Below are 14,585 nucleotides of genomic sequence, written 5' to 3'. Positions count from 1 at the left end.
AATTCTGTCACTGCCACTGTGTGCTGTCCCAGGCCAGGTGCTCTGCAAGTATGGCCATTCCACTTCAAGGATAACACAGAAATGACGCCTGCAGTGATCAGCAGCTTAATGCATGCAGCTGTGATAAGGGGGACAAAGGAAAGTTCTGCTGAGAATAATTGTCTGAGAAACCCCCAGATAAAGGCTGGGGTTTGAGAGGAGGAGGTGGTGATGCAGAATCTACCAACTGAGGCTGCAGCCAGCAGTTTGATAAGAGAGCTCAGGGCCTGTGTCTTCTGGAGAGGAGGGAACATTTGGGGGAATAGATGGAAAAGGAAGAGATGTGGGATGCTCTTTCCTGCCATTAAATCCATTTAGTTAAATTAATTAAATTAAAGCCATTTACTCCAGTTGAGACCGGAGAAATGGCACTGTGGTTTCTTAACCATGGTTTGCTCTTTGTAAGGACCTGGTTTCAGTTCCCAGCATGCACATGGTGGCTCACAACTGTCTGTAACGCCATTTCAGGGGAGTGTAATGCACTCCTCTTGCCTCTCCAGCACCAGCCACATACACAGTACACAGGTAATGCTTGCAGGCAACACACCCATACGTGTTTAGTGAAAAACAAAATTGATATGAAAATATTATCCATCCACGTTAACAAAACGATAGAAGCAGTGAGGCCGAGGTGAATGTCCAGGATGTGCACAGAGCATGTCCAGCTCCCCAAAGCATGCCCCGCAGAAAGCCAGATCTTCAGGAGGCTGTCAGTGAAGTTCTTACAGACCCTCCCATCAGCAGACTACGGGGTGGTATAGGCAACATAAGTGATGGACCGACTGACAGACAGATGGACAGACAGCATGCTCCTGCCCAGGAGGTGGAGCCACTGGCTACTTCCTTGCTGTTAAAGTGTACAGCCGCTGTTAAGCTCAGTGGTGGGGGTGGGAGAGCAGGGTTGGGGGTGGTGGTGGTGAGAACAAAAGATAGAGGTTTTGGCATGCGTGCTGGATAAGTAACAATCAGAGGACACTCCTACCCCATGGCAGCCCAAAGCTTTCTCCATTAACCAAGGAGCTTTTAGAGAAAAGCTCCCTTCTCCCTCCCCTGCCCTACTCTTCTACAAAGATCTTAACTTTGATTTATAAAAAAGAAAATCTGTTTCAGTGGCAACTAAGAGCACTTGTTGTTCTTGCCAAGGACCAGGTTCAATTCCCAGCACCTACATGTAGTGCACAACCAACTCTTAACTCCAATTCCAAGGGTCCCAGTGCACTCTTCTGGCCTCCTCATAGCGCAGTGTATGAACGTGATACACATAAGTCAACCAAAGCATGCACACACATTAGACAAACATTTAAAACGTCCTCCTCTCCAGACGAAGCCACGAGATCAGAAGCTTCCTTCTCTTCTCCTGTGCAGGTGAAGAAAGTCATCGTTTATCTGGGTAGAGACAAAACCATGCAGCTGCTGGAAGAGCTTGTGAGCGAACTTCAGCTCACAGACCCTGTCAGCTCTGGCGTCACCCACATGGATAACCCGCCCTACTACCGAATCACTTCCAGCTGTAAAATCCCTTCGGTCACCTCAGGTGAGCCCCGCCCATTGCTATGGGAAGCGATGCTCCGCCCACATATTCTTATTCACAGGGGTTCTTATCTTTAAGTTACCAAAGAAGCAAATTCAAATAGTGGACATGCATGGTGATTGATATGAAACTTGGTAAATCTTCTATAAGTAAAGAAATTTAACAATGACATGATTCTTACTATTAAAGTGAGGAGTGGAGGTTTTGTACTTTTTCAGGAGCAGAGTATAAGTTCCTAAACAGTGGATTTTTTTTTATTCTGTTCTTTGTTTTCTTGGATATATTTTTAATGAATAGAGGCACCTTGTTTAATTCAGAAAAAAAATGCTAACTTGTTGGAATTACACGTGTGACCCAAGGCTGTAATTATTCGGATCTGTATTGTGCATTGCAGACAGTCAAGTGAATGCAAGTTCCATTGGCTATGAATAGGCACAGTCCGATGTTTTTATGACATATGGAAAGATGCTATGGTTGGTGAATGATACAGTATGGAGCCATTGAAGCAAGTTAGCATACCCGGAAGCACTCAGCAGTGATTTGAGTTGAAGCAGTTGCACTCTGTGTGGGTAACTCCCAGTGATGAGTATAGCTAGGAGGCCAAGTGGGTCTCACCCTTCTGATGCAGTGACCTGTCATGTCCGCCTAGACCAGCAAGAAAGACACGACCCATGAGCTCTTCTTTTGGCAGTTTTTTCAGGAACCTTGAACAATCTTCTAACCCCCAGGGCAACACCCTTGGCCAGTACGAACTCCCAAGCTTAGCCAATCCCAATGGGCCACATGGCAAAAGCAGATAGGTCATCAAATTCGGAAGCAACCAAGGGCAGCAAGCTTAGCCAATTAAGGGCTTGTTTACGAGACCACTCACTCTGGGGATGGCGGAAGCCAGCGCCATCTCAGGGCGGGGTCCAAGCAGCTCTCCACAGCGACCCTTTAATACAGTTTCCCATGTGGTGGTGACCCCCAACCACAACATTATTTTTGTTGTTACTTCATAGGTGTAATTTTGTTACTGTTATGAACCGTGTGGTAAATAGCTGATAGGTAGTCCTATGGGGGTTGTGCCCCACAGGTCTAGACTGTTATTGGTGAGGACTCTGTAATACTCGGGTCTCCCAGTGTGGATTACATGCTTGCACTAAGTCAATACCAACCGCATCTTTGGAAATTTTCTTTTCATTTCTGTCTTTTATAATATTGTTTTTCTTTGTATATCCTTTTGGCTTTGACCTTTTGGTCCAACTTTCCACTGAAACTCTCTTCACGTCTAGCTCTCCCACATAGGCAAACAAGTGCTTAAGCCCACAATGTTTGCTGATTTTTTTTTTTTTGACATCCCACTAGTCATGTTTCATAGTTGAACTTTGTTTTCCAATAACTTATGAAATCCCGACATCCCTTTTACAGCTGCGTGTTCTGACTTTGAGCTAAGACTGTCCTTGAGAGCCTTGGTTCTCTAGAGCCTTTTAGAGGAGTGCAGCAACCAGTGTTGTAAACTCTGTGAGCATAGAAGTGCACTGTCAGCATCTTTTGTCAGGAGGCAGCCTCCCTGACGTCTGTCTCAGTGCGTGGAGGCAGCCTCCCTGACGTCTGTCCCAGTGTGTGGAGGCCTTTTCTCTTTTCGTTGAGACCTCCCAGAAAGACTTCCGTTGATCAGCTCCTGAGAGAAGGAGGGTGGACATCTGTGGGTTGCCTGTATTCACACAGTCTCCTGGAGCCTAACAGTACAGTGGCTCTGAAGGCCACAGGGAAGGGGGGTGCCATTCTAAAACTTAGCACATGCAGTCTCATGTCTCCTCACTGTCATCCAGAAAGTGTTCCTTTCTCAGCTCTGCTTGGTGTGGCCCAGGCAAGAAGTGTTTTCATAAACTCTCAGGAGAAAAGACTTCTGCTGGTGGTGGGAAGAGACAGCCACCAGCTACAAGTGTGCTGGAGTTACACTTTGGAGAATGACTACTTTTAGGATAGATTTTTCAGACAGTTCTGTTTTTAGCACTGCTTCAACGACAGTATGGCTGCCTCTTCTTCTCTCCCATCCCCTGTCTCCATAACAGTTATTTCTCACCCACTTACTTGCTTTCTTGTATTGCATCTCTAAATGTATTGCATAGTAGGGGCACATGCATGCCGTGCTGTGCATGTGGAGGTCAGATGACAACTTATGGGAATTGGTTCTCTCCTTTCACTATGTGGGTCTCTGGAGTCAAACTCAGGTCGTCAGGCTTGGTAGCAAGAGCTTTTACCCACTGAGCCATTCTTTGTGTATCCACCATGTCTTAGTTAGGGTTTCCATTGCTGTGAGGAGACACCATGACCAAGGCAACTCTTAAAAGGGACAATTTTTAATTGGGGCTGACTTACAGGTTCAGAGGTTCAGTCCATTATCGTCATGACAGGAAGCATGGCAGTGGGCAGGCAGACATGGTGCTGGAGGAGCCAAGAGTTCTACATCTTGGTTTGAAGGCAGCCAGGAAAAGACTGTCTTCTACAAGTAGCCCAGAGGAGGGTCTCTTCTGTGCTGGGCAGAGCTTGAGCACTAGGAGCCCTCAAAACCTGGCTACATGGTGGCACACTTCCTCCAACAAGGCCACACCTAGTCCAACAAAGCCATGTCTCCTAATAGTGCCACTTCCCATGGCTAAGCATATTCAAACCACCACACACTATCCACATTTGTTTTCTTACAGTCAAGAGCATGACAGTCCAGGGGCTGGAGACATGGCTCAGTATTTCAGAGCACTGGCTGCTTTTCCAGAGGACCTGGATTCAATTCCCAGCACCCACACGGGCAGTTCACAGCTGTCTATAACTCCAGTTCCAAGGGATCTGACACCCCCACACAGATATACAAGCAAGCAAAACATGTGCACATAAACTAAGAATAAGTCATTTAAAAAAAATTTAAAGAAAGGATACAAGGATCATGAGTATTGCCACTTTGCCTTTGTGGCAGTGGTGTATTGATCAAAACATTTATTGCTCCCTTAAGCTAACATACACTCTTTCCCTCTGATGACAGGAACTACTTCCAGTAGCAATACAATGGTTGCTCCCACCGATGGCAACCCTGACAGCAAGGCCCTAAAGGAGAACTTTGAAGAGAGGTGAGTATTTCTGTCAAGGAGCACATGATAATTTCTTCAGGCTAAGGCTATAGCAAAGCATACGTTTCCATGCTCGACCGTTTTCACGTGGACTCCTCAGCATCCCCTGCCCTTTGATATGCTTTAATGATAAAGGGCAAGCTGTGCTGAGTCATTGTATGCAGAGACCTATCTACCCATAGGTCTCACCAGAATCCCTATGTGACGGGATGCTTAGAGAAGAATAATTGAGACCTTCAGCTTTTGAATTACAAGGTAGAAATTGGTGTGTGCCTAGTGAGCTGTTGGTAACATTTTGTATAAAGTATGCTTCTTTCACACATAGAAAGTAAGACAAACTTAAAGGGGCTGAAGAGATGGCTTGATGCACAAACCACTTGCCACACAAGCATGAGGATTAGGAGAGATTCTCAGAATCCCCATAAAAGCCAAGCAGGCCTGTCAGCCAACCAGTAACCCTAGCACCCCAGAAGGGGAGGTGGAAAAGGAATCCCTAAGACTAGCCACATAGGCAAGACAGCCAAAGTCAACCTTTAATCTCCAAATACACACACACTTCTGCATACATGGGCACACCTACAAACACACATACCAAGGAAAAGATAAAGTGAACAGTAAACCAGGAACACCACTTCCCTGTGATCTGCGCTGATCTGCACCTGACTCCCCCAATCCTCCCCACAGCTATGTGCACCTGGACATCTACGGTGGACTGAACAGTCATTTAAACCGGCAACATCACAGACTGGAGTCCCGTTACAGTAGCAGCTCCGGAGGGTCTTACGAAGAGGAAAAAAGTAACCAATTCTCAATGCTCCTTAAATCTTAACTGTTCCAATGGCATGTACTGTTAACCTGGTTCATGAGTTTGTTCTTCCAAGGAATTGTTGTAAAGCACTTTAAAATTATATCTAACTGCCAGTAGTTCTAATGCAATGAGGTGTCTTGATTTTAAGAAATGAATATATTAACCAACAGGAGGCTGGGAGATTTTTGTTTCGGGTACAGATTCCCTTTAGAAAGCATATAGAATCTGTTCTCAAGATGTGTCAGAGAGGGCTGGTGAGATAGCTCAGTGAGTAAGAGCACTGACTGCTCTTCTGAAGGTCCTGAGTTCAATTCCAAGCAACCACATGGTGGCTCACAACCATCCATAATGAGATCTGACACCCACTTCTGGTGTGTCTAAAGACAGCTACAGTGTACTTAGATATAATAATAAATAAATCTTTTAAAAAAGAACAAAACAAACAAAAAAAAGAAGTGTCAGAGAGCTGGGCTATGGTGGCGTACGCCTTTAATACAGCACTTGGAAGGCAGAGGCAGGCGGATTTCCGAGTTCCAGGCCAGCCTGGTCTACAGAGTGAGTTCTAGGACAGCCAGGGCTATACAGAGAAACGCTGTCTCAAAAAAACAAAAAAAAAAGAAAAAAAAGTGTTAGAGAACAGACATTGTATGCTGTCTGGCTGTTATTCTTTAAACAAATTTACTTATCTTACGGATCCACATTTTGGTGAAAAGTTTCTCTTCTACTGCCATAGTGATCAGTCCTAACCAAGTAGCACTGCCACATGAAAGAAGGGATGGATAGAGTAAAAACATTCTAACTAGATCGGGACTCTGGAGGATCTGGCCCAATCTCCTCATTTTATGCATCATGGAACTGAGGTCCAGAGAGGTTAAGGGACTTATCCACGTCACACAGAATTCACATTTCCGGGTGTCATTTGTTCTGCACCCCACAGCCCAGTATGGTAGAGCATTTCTTCCAGAAATGGGTTTGTGTCAGCCCCGTCTCAGGAAATTTAAAACCAAATAACTTGTCTCAAGGCAGCTTTATTTATGAGTTGGTCTCCCGGACTGGCCTTCAGCTGGGGAGACGTAGGACATGTGAGTGTAGTTTTGCTTGAGGATGGAGCTCAGTCAATAAATCAGTCTCTAAATCTCATCTCCCCCCAAGTTTATAACCTTGGTGCTTCGGTCCCCCTAGAAGATAGTGGGAAAGTGTCTGGATCCCTCCCCAGTGCTGTGAATAGCTTGCTGATGGCAGACATCAGACGTTACAGAAAATGAGATGGTTTTATCTTGATAGGTGACTCAATGCCACTTTATTCTAATTGGCGCCTGAAAGTGATGGAGCATAACCAAGGAGAGCCACTGCCCTTCCCGCCAGCTGGAGGCTGCTGGTCACCACTGGTGGATTACGTGCCTGAAACCGCATCTCCTGGATTGCCTCTTCACAGGTGGACTAGAGCGTCATTCCTATTTCGTAACAAGCCACTTGGCCTCGGCGGCTGACCCCCTTCAGCTTCCCAGACACTGTCTGACAGGACACAGCGTAGGCGTGGTCGTCCTCGCTGAGACACTGCACTGAAATTAGACCTGTCGGTTGAGACGTTAAAAAGATCCAAAACTATATTCTTAGTGCGCAAGTTAACACTGCTGAGTCTGATTCTCCTGCTGCTCTTCTGGGTGTCTGGCATAGTTACTTGACCTTTCTACGACCCAGTTTCCACATCTGAGAAAGAAAAAAAAATGTGATTTCTTTGTGGTCCTCACTGGTTTTATTGTTGTTTTGTTTTGTTTTGTTTTGGAATTCAATTAACCTGAATTCTAGTGAGTGAAACCATAGGAAAGCAATTACTACATTCTTTCAGAATGTATTAGTGCACCAAATGGGTACTGAACACCTTCTGGGGCAAGTGCTGTTTGTGGTATGGTATGTCTGAGGACTCAAGATAAGGAGATACAGCCCTTGACTCCAAGGAGCTCCGAGCCCTGTACTTTGTGCCAAGGCTATCGCTGTAACTGTTCTCTTCTGCTGCATTTTTTCCTCTTTTTTTTCCCCCTCTAGAAAAGTTTGTTTCTGTAGAATACTCGAGTCTTGGAGGCATTTGTACAGTTTTCTCTAGGTCACTTCCGCTCTGCTAAGCTGCTAACCCCATGTCCTTCCCGTCACAGGTGTAACATAGCCGTGATCCTGCTGACAGATCTGATCATTGACCACAGCGTGAAGGTGGAATGGGGAAGTTACCTCCACCTTCTTCTTCATGCGATTTTTATAGGTAACAAATTCTGATCCCTCCACTTTGTGCTTCAAGGACCATTTTAAGGGGGTTAGATCAGTGGTTCTTGACCTGTAGGATGCAACCCCTTTGGGGGTTAGGGGTGGGGTCGAACAACCCTTTCCTAAGTGCATATCAGATATCTGCCCGTCAGATATTTACACTGTGATTTATAGCAAAATGACAGTCTGAAGTAGCAGTGAAATACTGTTTTGGTTGGGGTCCCCACAGCATGAGGAGCTGTATTAAAGGTGGCAGCGTTGGGAAGGTTGAGGACCCCTGTTGTAGATGCTGCTGTTTCTTGCGTTTTAGCATTGCTTCTGTGAGACTTCACATCCTCTCTCTCCAGTGGGGAGTCACTCTTAGCCTGACCACAGGCATGTCTACTGCCTTCTACCAGGGAATAACCCTAAGACCGTGTGTGTGCCCAGCAACCGTGTTACCTCTCAGCCCTTATCACTCCGATTCTTATGCCTGTCCCATGGTGCCTTGTACTCTCTACTCCTCCACACAAACACCTAGACATTCTACCGTGGGGCAGGAACAAGAGGGGATGCGTTACTGTAGCAGCGTAACATTAGTTTACCTCAGAGATTTGGAACCTTTCAGCGTGAATGGAGAATATAAATGAGTGTCTGACCTCTGCAGAGTCTGGTGACAGCTGAGTGTGCCTGTGTCCTTGGTGGCAGGCATGGACTCTTGCACATCTGTAATGCCTCTGTGCTTTGAACATTGGCTTTCTGAGGCCAGTCAAGGTAGTCATCTTCTGATGAAGCTCTCCTGCTGTGCACCTGTACGGTGTTTGCCCCTACCTAGTTCTCATGGGAAATAGACATTTACTTTGTCTCACATGGCAGGCAAAATAGAACTCCTGCTTTCTTAAAAGAATTAATAGGTATCTGGCATTACAAAGCAGAGCCATAATTTCTAAAAGGTTATGAAGTTTCTGGCAGGAAGCAAATTTAAAAGTTAGCTTGAGAGCCAGGCAGAGGCAAGCAGATCTCTGTGAGTTCCCGACCAGCCAGGTTGTATAGTGAGGAGACCCTGTTTCAAAAAGACAAAACAAAACAAACAAACAAGAAAAAACAAAAAATAGCTACCCCAGTTCTACCTAGGTATACAGTGGGCAGTTGCCTTTATAACTGTGTGGGGAATTTACAACCAATTTAGAACTAAGCTGTGTAATATATGATATCCCAGGACATCTCTTCTATACAGTGAGCACTCGTATTCTTTAGTTCTGGATGCCTGGGCTGAACCCGCCATAGCTAGCACACTCTGGGTATGCCCTGGGTTTGAACTCAACATATACAGACTGTTTTCCTTATCTCTCTCTCCCTCATTGATCCTGAAAGAGTTCTGTAACTGTCTATCGCTTTACCCGTCCAGTTAATAGTAAGGAGGAAAACACCCGAGCCCTTCTCCAAGCAGATTTTATTAGGATCCTTGTAATCTTGCTTGTTACATCTTACTTATTTCTACTTACATTTTATTAGTTACATCTTGCTTCTTACATCTTACTTATTACTATTTCTACTTACTCCTATTCCTATTCTTAGTTATATTCCTACATCTTACTTCTATCCTTACATACTTACTCCTATCTATCATACTTACTCTTCTGTATCCCATACTTTTCTATCTCATCACCAGCCCTAATTCTACATACTTACTTACTATCTCTACATACTTACTCTTCTAAATCTACATCTTACCTCTAACCCATCACCAGCCCTAATTCTACATACTTACTCCTATCTCCACATACTTACTCTCTCTCCAGTCTCTCTCCAGTCTCCAGCCCTTGTGGGTTAAATACTTTCCCTGGTCCCAATCAGCATCAGCTATGTGGCAAAGTATAATAGGCTGCAGGAAAATCATGCCAGCTTGCATCACAAACTAGAGGCACTCAGCTTCTCCAACTAAGGGCTTGATTATCAATGCTCTCTGCTCTGGCCGGAAACCAGGTGTTCAAAATATATGTACATAGAGTGGCAGCTGTGGCTCCCCACATGTAACCATTCCTGAGGTAGTATTCCCAATCTGTTCTTAGTAATGCAGATTTGATTTTGAGTTTCCAGAAGGCTTGGGGGTCACACACTCTCCCTACACCATTGCACATCAGGAACCTGCGTGCTGCCAGTGGGCCCATCGAATGAGTTTTGTGACAAGCACAGCGCCCTCCTAGCTGACAGAGCTTCTGTCCTGTCCTCTCTAGGGTTTGACCACTGCCACCCTGAGGTGTATGAACATTGCAAGCGCCTGCTGCTGCACTTACTAATAGTGATGGGACCCAACAGTGACATCCGGACTGTCGCCTCTGTCCTCCTCAGGAACAAGGAATTCAATGAGCCCAGGGTGTTGACAGTCAAGCAAACTGCACACTCAGATTACACGTTCACAGGTACAAACGTGGAAGCCACGGGTGCTAAGGTAGAAACATGCCTTAGGGTTGGAATCCCTCAGGAGTGAAAAGTCAATCAAGGAAAAGTTGAAACATGTAAATGTTTCAAATGCATTTGTGTTGTTTCAAGTAGCATGTGAAACATTCACAACCAACCAAAGAATGCATTGAAACGTGTCATCAAGTCTCCTGCTCCTAATGCTGTCTAGCAAATGGATTTTAGGTTGGGAATGTATAAGCTGAAGAGGCAGCAAAAAGTGCTTAATTTGAAACTTCTATGGTGATGATTATTTCATTGTGCTCTGTATCTGTGTTAAAATCTGTTTTCTTGATGCTTATAGTTCACTCACACTTATTATTACTATTATTATTATTATTATTATTATTATTATTATTATTATTATTATTCCACTCTTACTAATACAGCAATTACACAACAATGTTGGATTTTTTTTTTTTTTTTTTTTGGAATCAAAGTACATTTGCCATTTTATCTACTCACATGTCAGACACAGTGCTGATAAGATTTTTAAAACTGGCTAAAAGACAGATCAAGGACCAGGTCCTTGTAAAGAAAAAGGGAAAAAAAAATGATGCCTGGAAATTGTCCTTGGCCTACACACTCACACTCACACACACACACACACCATACTCACCTTCACACACACACACACACACCATACTCACCTTCACACACACACACACACACACACACTCACACACCTACCTACCTACATGTGCACTTGCCCCACCCCCCCAACATACGCAAAATTAAAGTAAAAAATGTAATTTTAAAAGTTTTTAAAAGGGAAATTAGAACAAACCTTCCTGGTTTTGTATGGGAGCAATTCTACTCATAATCCCAAAGCTTGTTGCTTTTTAAATGTCCTTTTGTCGGGTTTTTTTGTTTTGTTTTGTTTTGTTTTTGTTTTTTGTTTTTTTGGTGAGGCTTTAACTTTTAACAGTGTTTATTTAATGATTGGCTGGATATAAATATTAAATAGGAACTGAAACACATTCTTAAGTAGAATGGAGCCAAGACTATAGAATTTTTTTCATATTAAGTTGAAAATTAGTTCGCATTACAGAAATGTAGCTCGCCTTAATAAAGGTGAAAGCACACCTAGATTGCTAGGGCTTTGCTGTGGTGCGTGGTGTCCGTGCATGGTGTCCAGCAGGTGGCAGCAGAGGACCGCTCAGTAAGTGCAGCTAGGCTCCAATAACAAGCTGCGATCCAATAGCATTGCTGTAGCTGTGCCTGTTGAGATCTGCGGAAGATGAATCCTGCCCTCTAACCTGCCCACGCCCTCATGTGTCCCATGACGTCTATGAGTAGCAACGCGCAGTGCCGTTTTGCCCTAAACTGTAGTCCTGTTGTGTCTGTGTGTTCACGGTTGCCTTTCTCTCTCAGCAGGCATTAACGACTTTACACCTGACTACCAGCCGTCCCCTATGACTGACTCAGGGCTTAGCTCCAGTTCTACCTCCTCTAGTATCAGCTTAGGAAACAACAGCGCTGCCATTTCACACCTCCACGCCACCCTCCTCGGCGAGGTGGACCTCTCCGTGGAGCAAGATGGGAAAGTCAAAACCCTCATGGAGTTCATTACCTCAAGGTAACCAACCGGGCAGCTCTCGCCATCCCAGCATCCTCGGTGCCGAGCTAGCCCTGCTTCCGTCAAATAGCACAAGCCAGGTTTAGATTTTTCTGAAACCCTATACTTTGAAACTCACAAGTTTATATTGCATTTATACATATTGTATATATATGTGACTTTTGAATGTACATATATATATACATATATATATGTATATGACTAAATGCCCAGAGACAACACTATTATCTGGAGTCATAACAGTCTAGTCAGCCAATGAGCAAATACTTTTTTATGGCCTGCTGCATGCTGTAATAGATAAATAGATGCCCCGTGGTGAGAGCCAAAACCCGGGACTTGGAGAAAGGAGTTTGGCAGTGGTAGACCCAGACAAGCGATTTCTACACAGTGCTACAAAGCCTGGGGAAATTCACACTGGAGAGCCTTGAAAACCAAGCCTGTGATAACAAATGATTAAAAGAAAAATAAAAGTGTCGGCTGGAGAGTTGGCTCCGCAGTTAAGAGCACTCATGGCCGAGGACACAGGTTTTGCTCTCAGCACCCACACGGTGGCTCACAGTCCTCTGCTAACTCCAGTCTCTGGGGATCCGACCTCAAAGGGCCACAGGGATGGATGGCATATCCTGCATAGAAACACATGCATGCATAACACACCTAAAATTACTATTTTTTATGGGTTTTACCTATGTGTATGTCTCTCTGATATCTACCCAGAAATTGGGAGAAATTAGTTTTTGTGGGAGACTAAGTCACGAAATTATGAAATATAATTAGGGATTAGGAAAAATGACACTGAAGGGAACTACACAGGAATCCTACATTTTAAATTTCCCTTTTCTATGAGCAATACTCTCATCACCGGGCTAGTCTGTCACCTTCTTTGGCCATCTTTGAGGTCCAGTCCTGTCTTTCTCCACTTGCCATAGGCCCTTCCTTGTCCATGTGCTTAAGCAGGCTATATGGTCCGTGATCTGATGTGTTCAGTCACTGTCCCTCTCATGTGTATCAAGGTGAAATAGCGTCAGATAAGGGCAGGCACTTGATGCCAACTCCAGACAAATGAATGTCACCATCCCGTTTTCAGAAAACGAGGGCCCCTTTGGAACCATGAGGACGTTTCTTCCAAGAACCCCAGCATCAAGAGTGCTGACCAGCTCACCACGTTCCTGAAGCACGTGGTTTCTGTCTTCAAGCAGTCCAGTGCAGGTACCGTCTTTGAATACACCAAGCAACATTTGTCTGTATGGCTGAATTTTCAATGATGTCCAGCAAGAAGGTTGATATAACAAATATTCTCCTCTGTACACATTTTAACAAAGATTTTCTTGTTTAGTACATGGACGATGACAGATGTATTGGTAAATAAAAATTACTAGTTAAAAATAAAATTTCTACCCGTGACATAATAGTCATAAAATTGTACAATACAATTAAGAGTCATGAAAAATAGCATTAAAGCGGTGGTTTTCAGACTTTCTGATGCTGCAACCCTTTAATATAGTTCCTCATGTTGTGGTGACCTCAACCATAACATCATTTTTCACTGCTACTTTATAACTGTAGTTTTGCCACTGTTGTGACTCATAACATAAATACTTGATATGCAGATTATCTAATAGTGCGATCCCCAAAGTGGTCATGTCTCACAGGTTGAGAATCGTTGCCTCAAAGGGAAATATGCAGAAATTAGACATTTTAAGATCCTTTTTATGTAAGTAAAGTTTCTGCAATTTAAAATGTAACACATTCTGACAGTCTGTGTAAAAGCATTCTTTGCTAACATGGCACTTGCCTGCTAGGGATGGCTCTGCTTCTCCTTGCCTTTGGCAGTGCCTAGAGTCATTTTTGTCCTCGTAGGGTTGGCAAAGTAACTAGGGTGCTACTACATACCATTCAATACCTAGGACATCCCACTTTACAGTAAACTTCTGTCCCCAACTGTCAGCCTGGCCAATAGTGTGACATCCTGGTCCCCAGGACCCCTTCCCTGGAGATCAGAATAAAGATCTCTCCAATACAAACACAGGACAATCACTGTACATAATTAAACTGTGGTCTGCAGGGCACTGGTGGTAAATGATTAGCCTCATAGTCACAACTCCCCCGAGTTGTCCACAAGTACCCACGGTCTCCCATGTCTTCTCAGAAGGAATACACCTGGAGCGTCATCTCAGCCAGGTTGCCCTGCAGACAGCCCTTTCCTGTTCTTCTCGACACTATGCTGGGAGGTCCTTCCAGATTTTCAGGGCACTGAAGCAGCCCCTGTCTGCAGACACACTCTCTGACGTCCTCTCCAGGCTCCTGGAAACCGTAGGGGACCCCGGGGAGGACGCACAGGTAAGGTACTTAACTCCCTCCTTTTGAGGCAGTTATCAGCTGCTCCTGGGAATGAAGGATTCACCCCATGTAGCCAGATCCACACACCAGCTATTTAATTACTGACGTCAGTTAGCAGCAGGGCCAGGCCAAGCAGTAGGAAGCAGAGTGAAGTCTCCTGCTCACTGTTTAAGAACCTGTTTAGATCCTAATTTATGGCTGTTAGATAAAGCTTTCTCAACACACCCATCTGCACACTGCCTAGATCTCACTCCAGAGTCACAAAGGTAGGACTGTTAGAATGTTACATTTCAATGGGAAGAGAAATGGTGTTTCATTTTTAAAGATAAATAAAGCATCACACTGGAGAACTCACGTTTGTAAGGTCCAGGGGGTCGATTGCGTTTATACATTGTATCTTCAGTGACAAGACAAGGTCTTGGCTTTCTAGAAATTGTAGAAAGAAGGGTTTAATCTACCAGCAACAGCCCTCATATTCTTTTTTTT

General features: G+C 44.4%; 1 protein-coding gene across 18 annotated transcripts in view; it reads left to right on the top strand.

Moving 5' to 3' along the window:
* Fryl (FRY like transcription coactivator) overlaps positions 1-14,585 on the top strand; it is a 239,220-nt gene that overhangs the window by 181,402 nt on the left and 43,233 nt on the right. For 14 of the 18 annotated variants that reach the window (XM_031342660.1, XM_031342658.1, XM_031342654.1 and 11 more), the window contains 9 exons: positions 1,405-1,573; positions 4,593-4,677; positions 5,362-5,474; positions 6,770-6,920; positions 7,639-7,742; positions 9,961-10,146; positions 11,558-11,762; positions 12,847-12,968; positions 13,909-14,099. In XM_031342660.1, coding sequence (XP_031198520.1) covers positions 1,405-1,573; positions 4,593-4,677; positions 5,362-5,474; positions 6,770-6,920; positions 7,639-7,742; positions 9,961-10,146; positions 11,558-11,762; positions 12,847-12,968; positions 13,909-14,099 — 1,326 coding nt within the window. The remainder of the gene's footprint in view (positions 1-1,404; positions 1,574-4,592; positions 4,678-5,361; positions 5,475-6,769; positions 6,921-7,638; positions 7,743-9,960; positions 10,147-11,557; positions 11,763-12,846; positions 12,969-13,908; positions 14,100-14,585) is intronic. The other 4 variants (XM_031342648.1, XM_031342661.1, XM_031342644.1 and 1 more) reach the window with 3 other exon arrangements.

Source organism: Mastomys coucha, unplaced genomic scaffold, assembly GCF_008632895.1.
Source record: "Mastomys coucha isolate ucsf_1 unplaced genomic scaffold, UCSF_Mcou_1 pScaffold22, whole genome shotgun sequence".
Classification (NCBI taxonomy): domain Eukaryota; kingdom Metazoa; phylum Chordata; class Mammalia; order Rodentia; family Muridae; genus Mastomys; species Mastomys coucha.
Note: the sequence above shows the minus strand (reverse complement) of the source record. Positions and strands in the feature narration are given on the sequence as shown.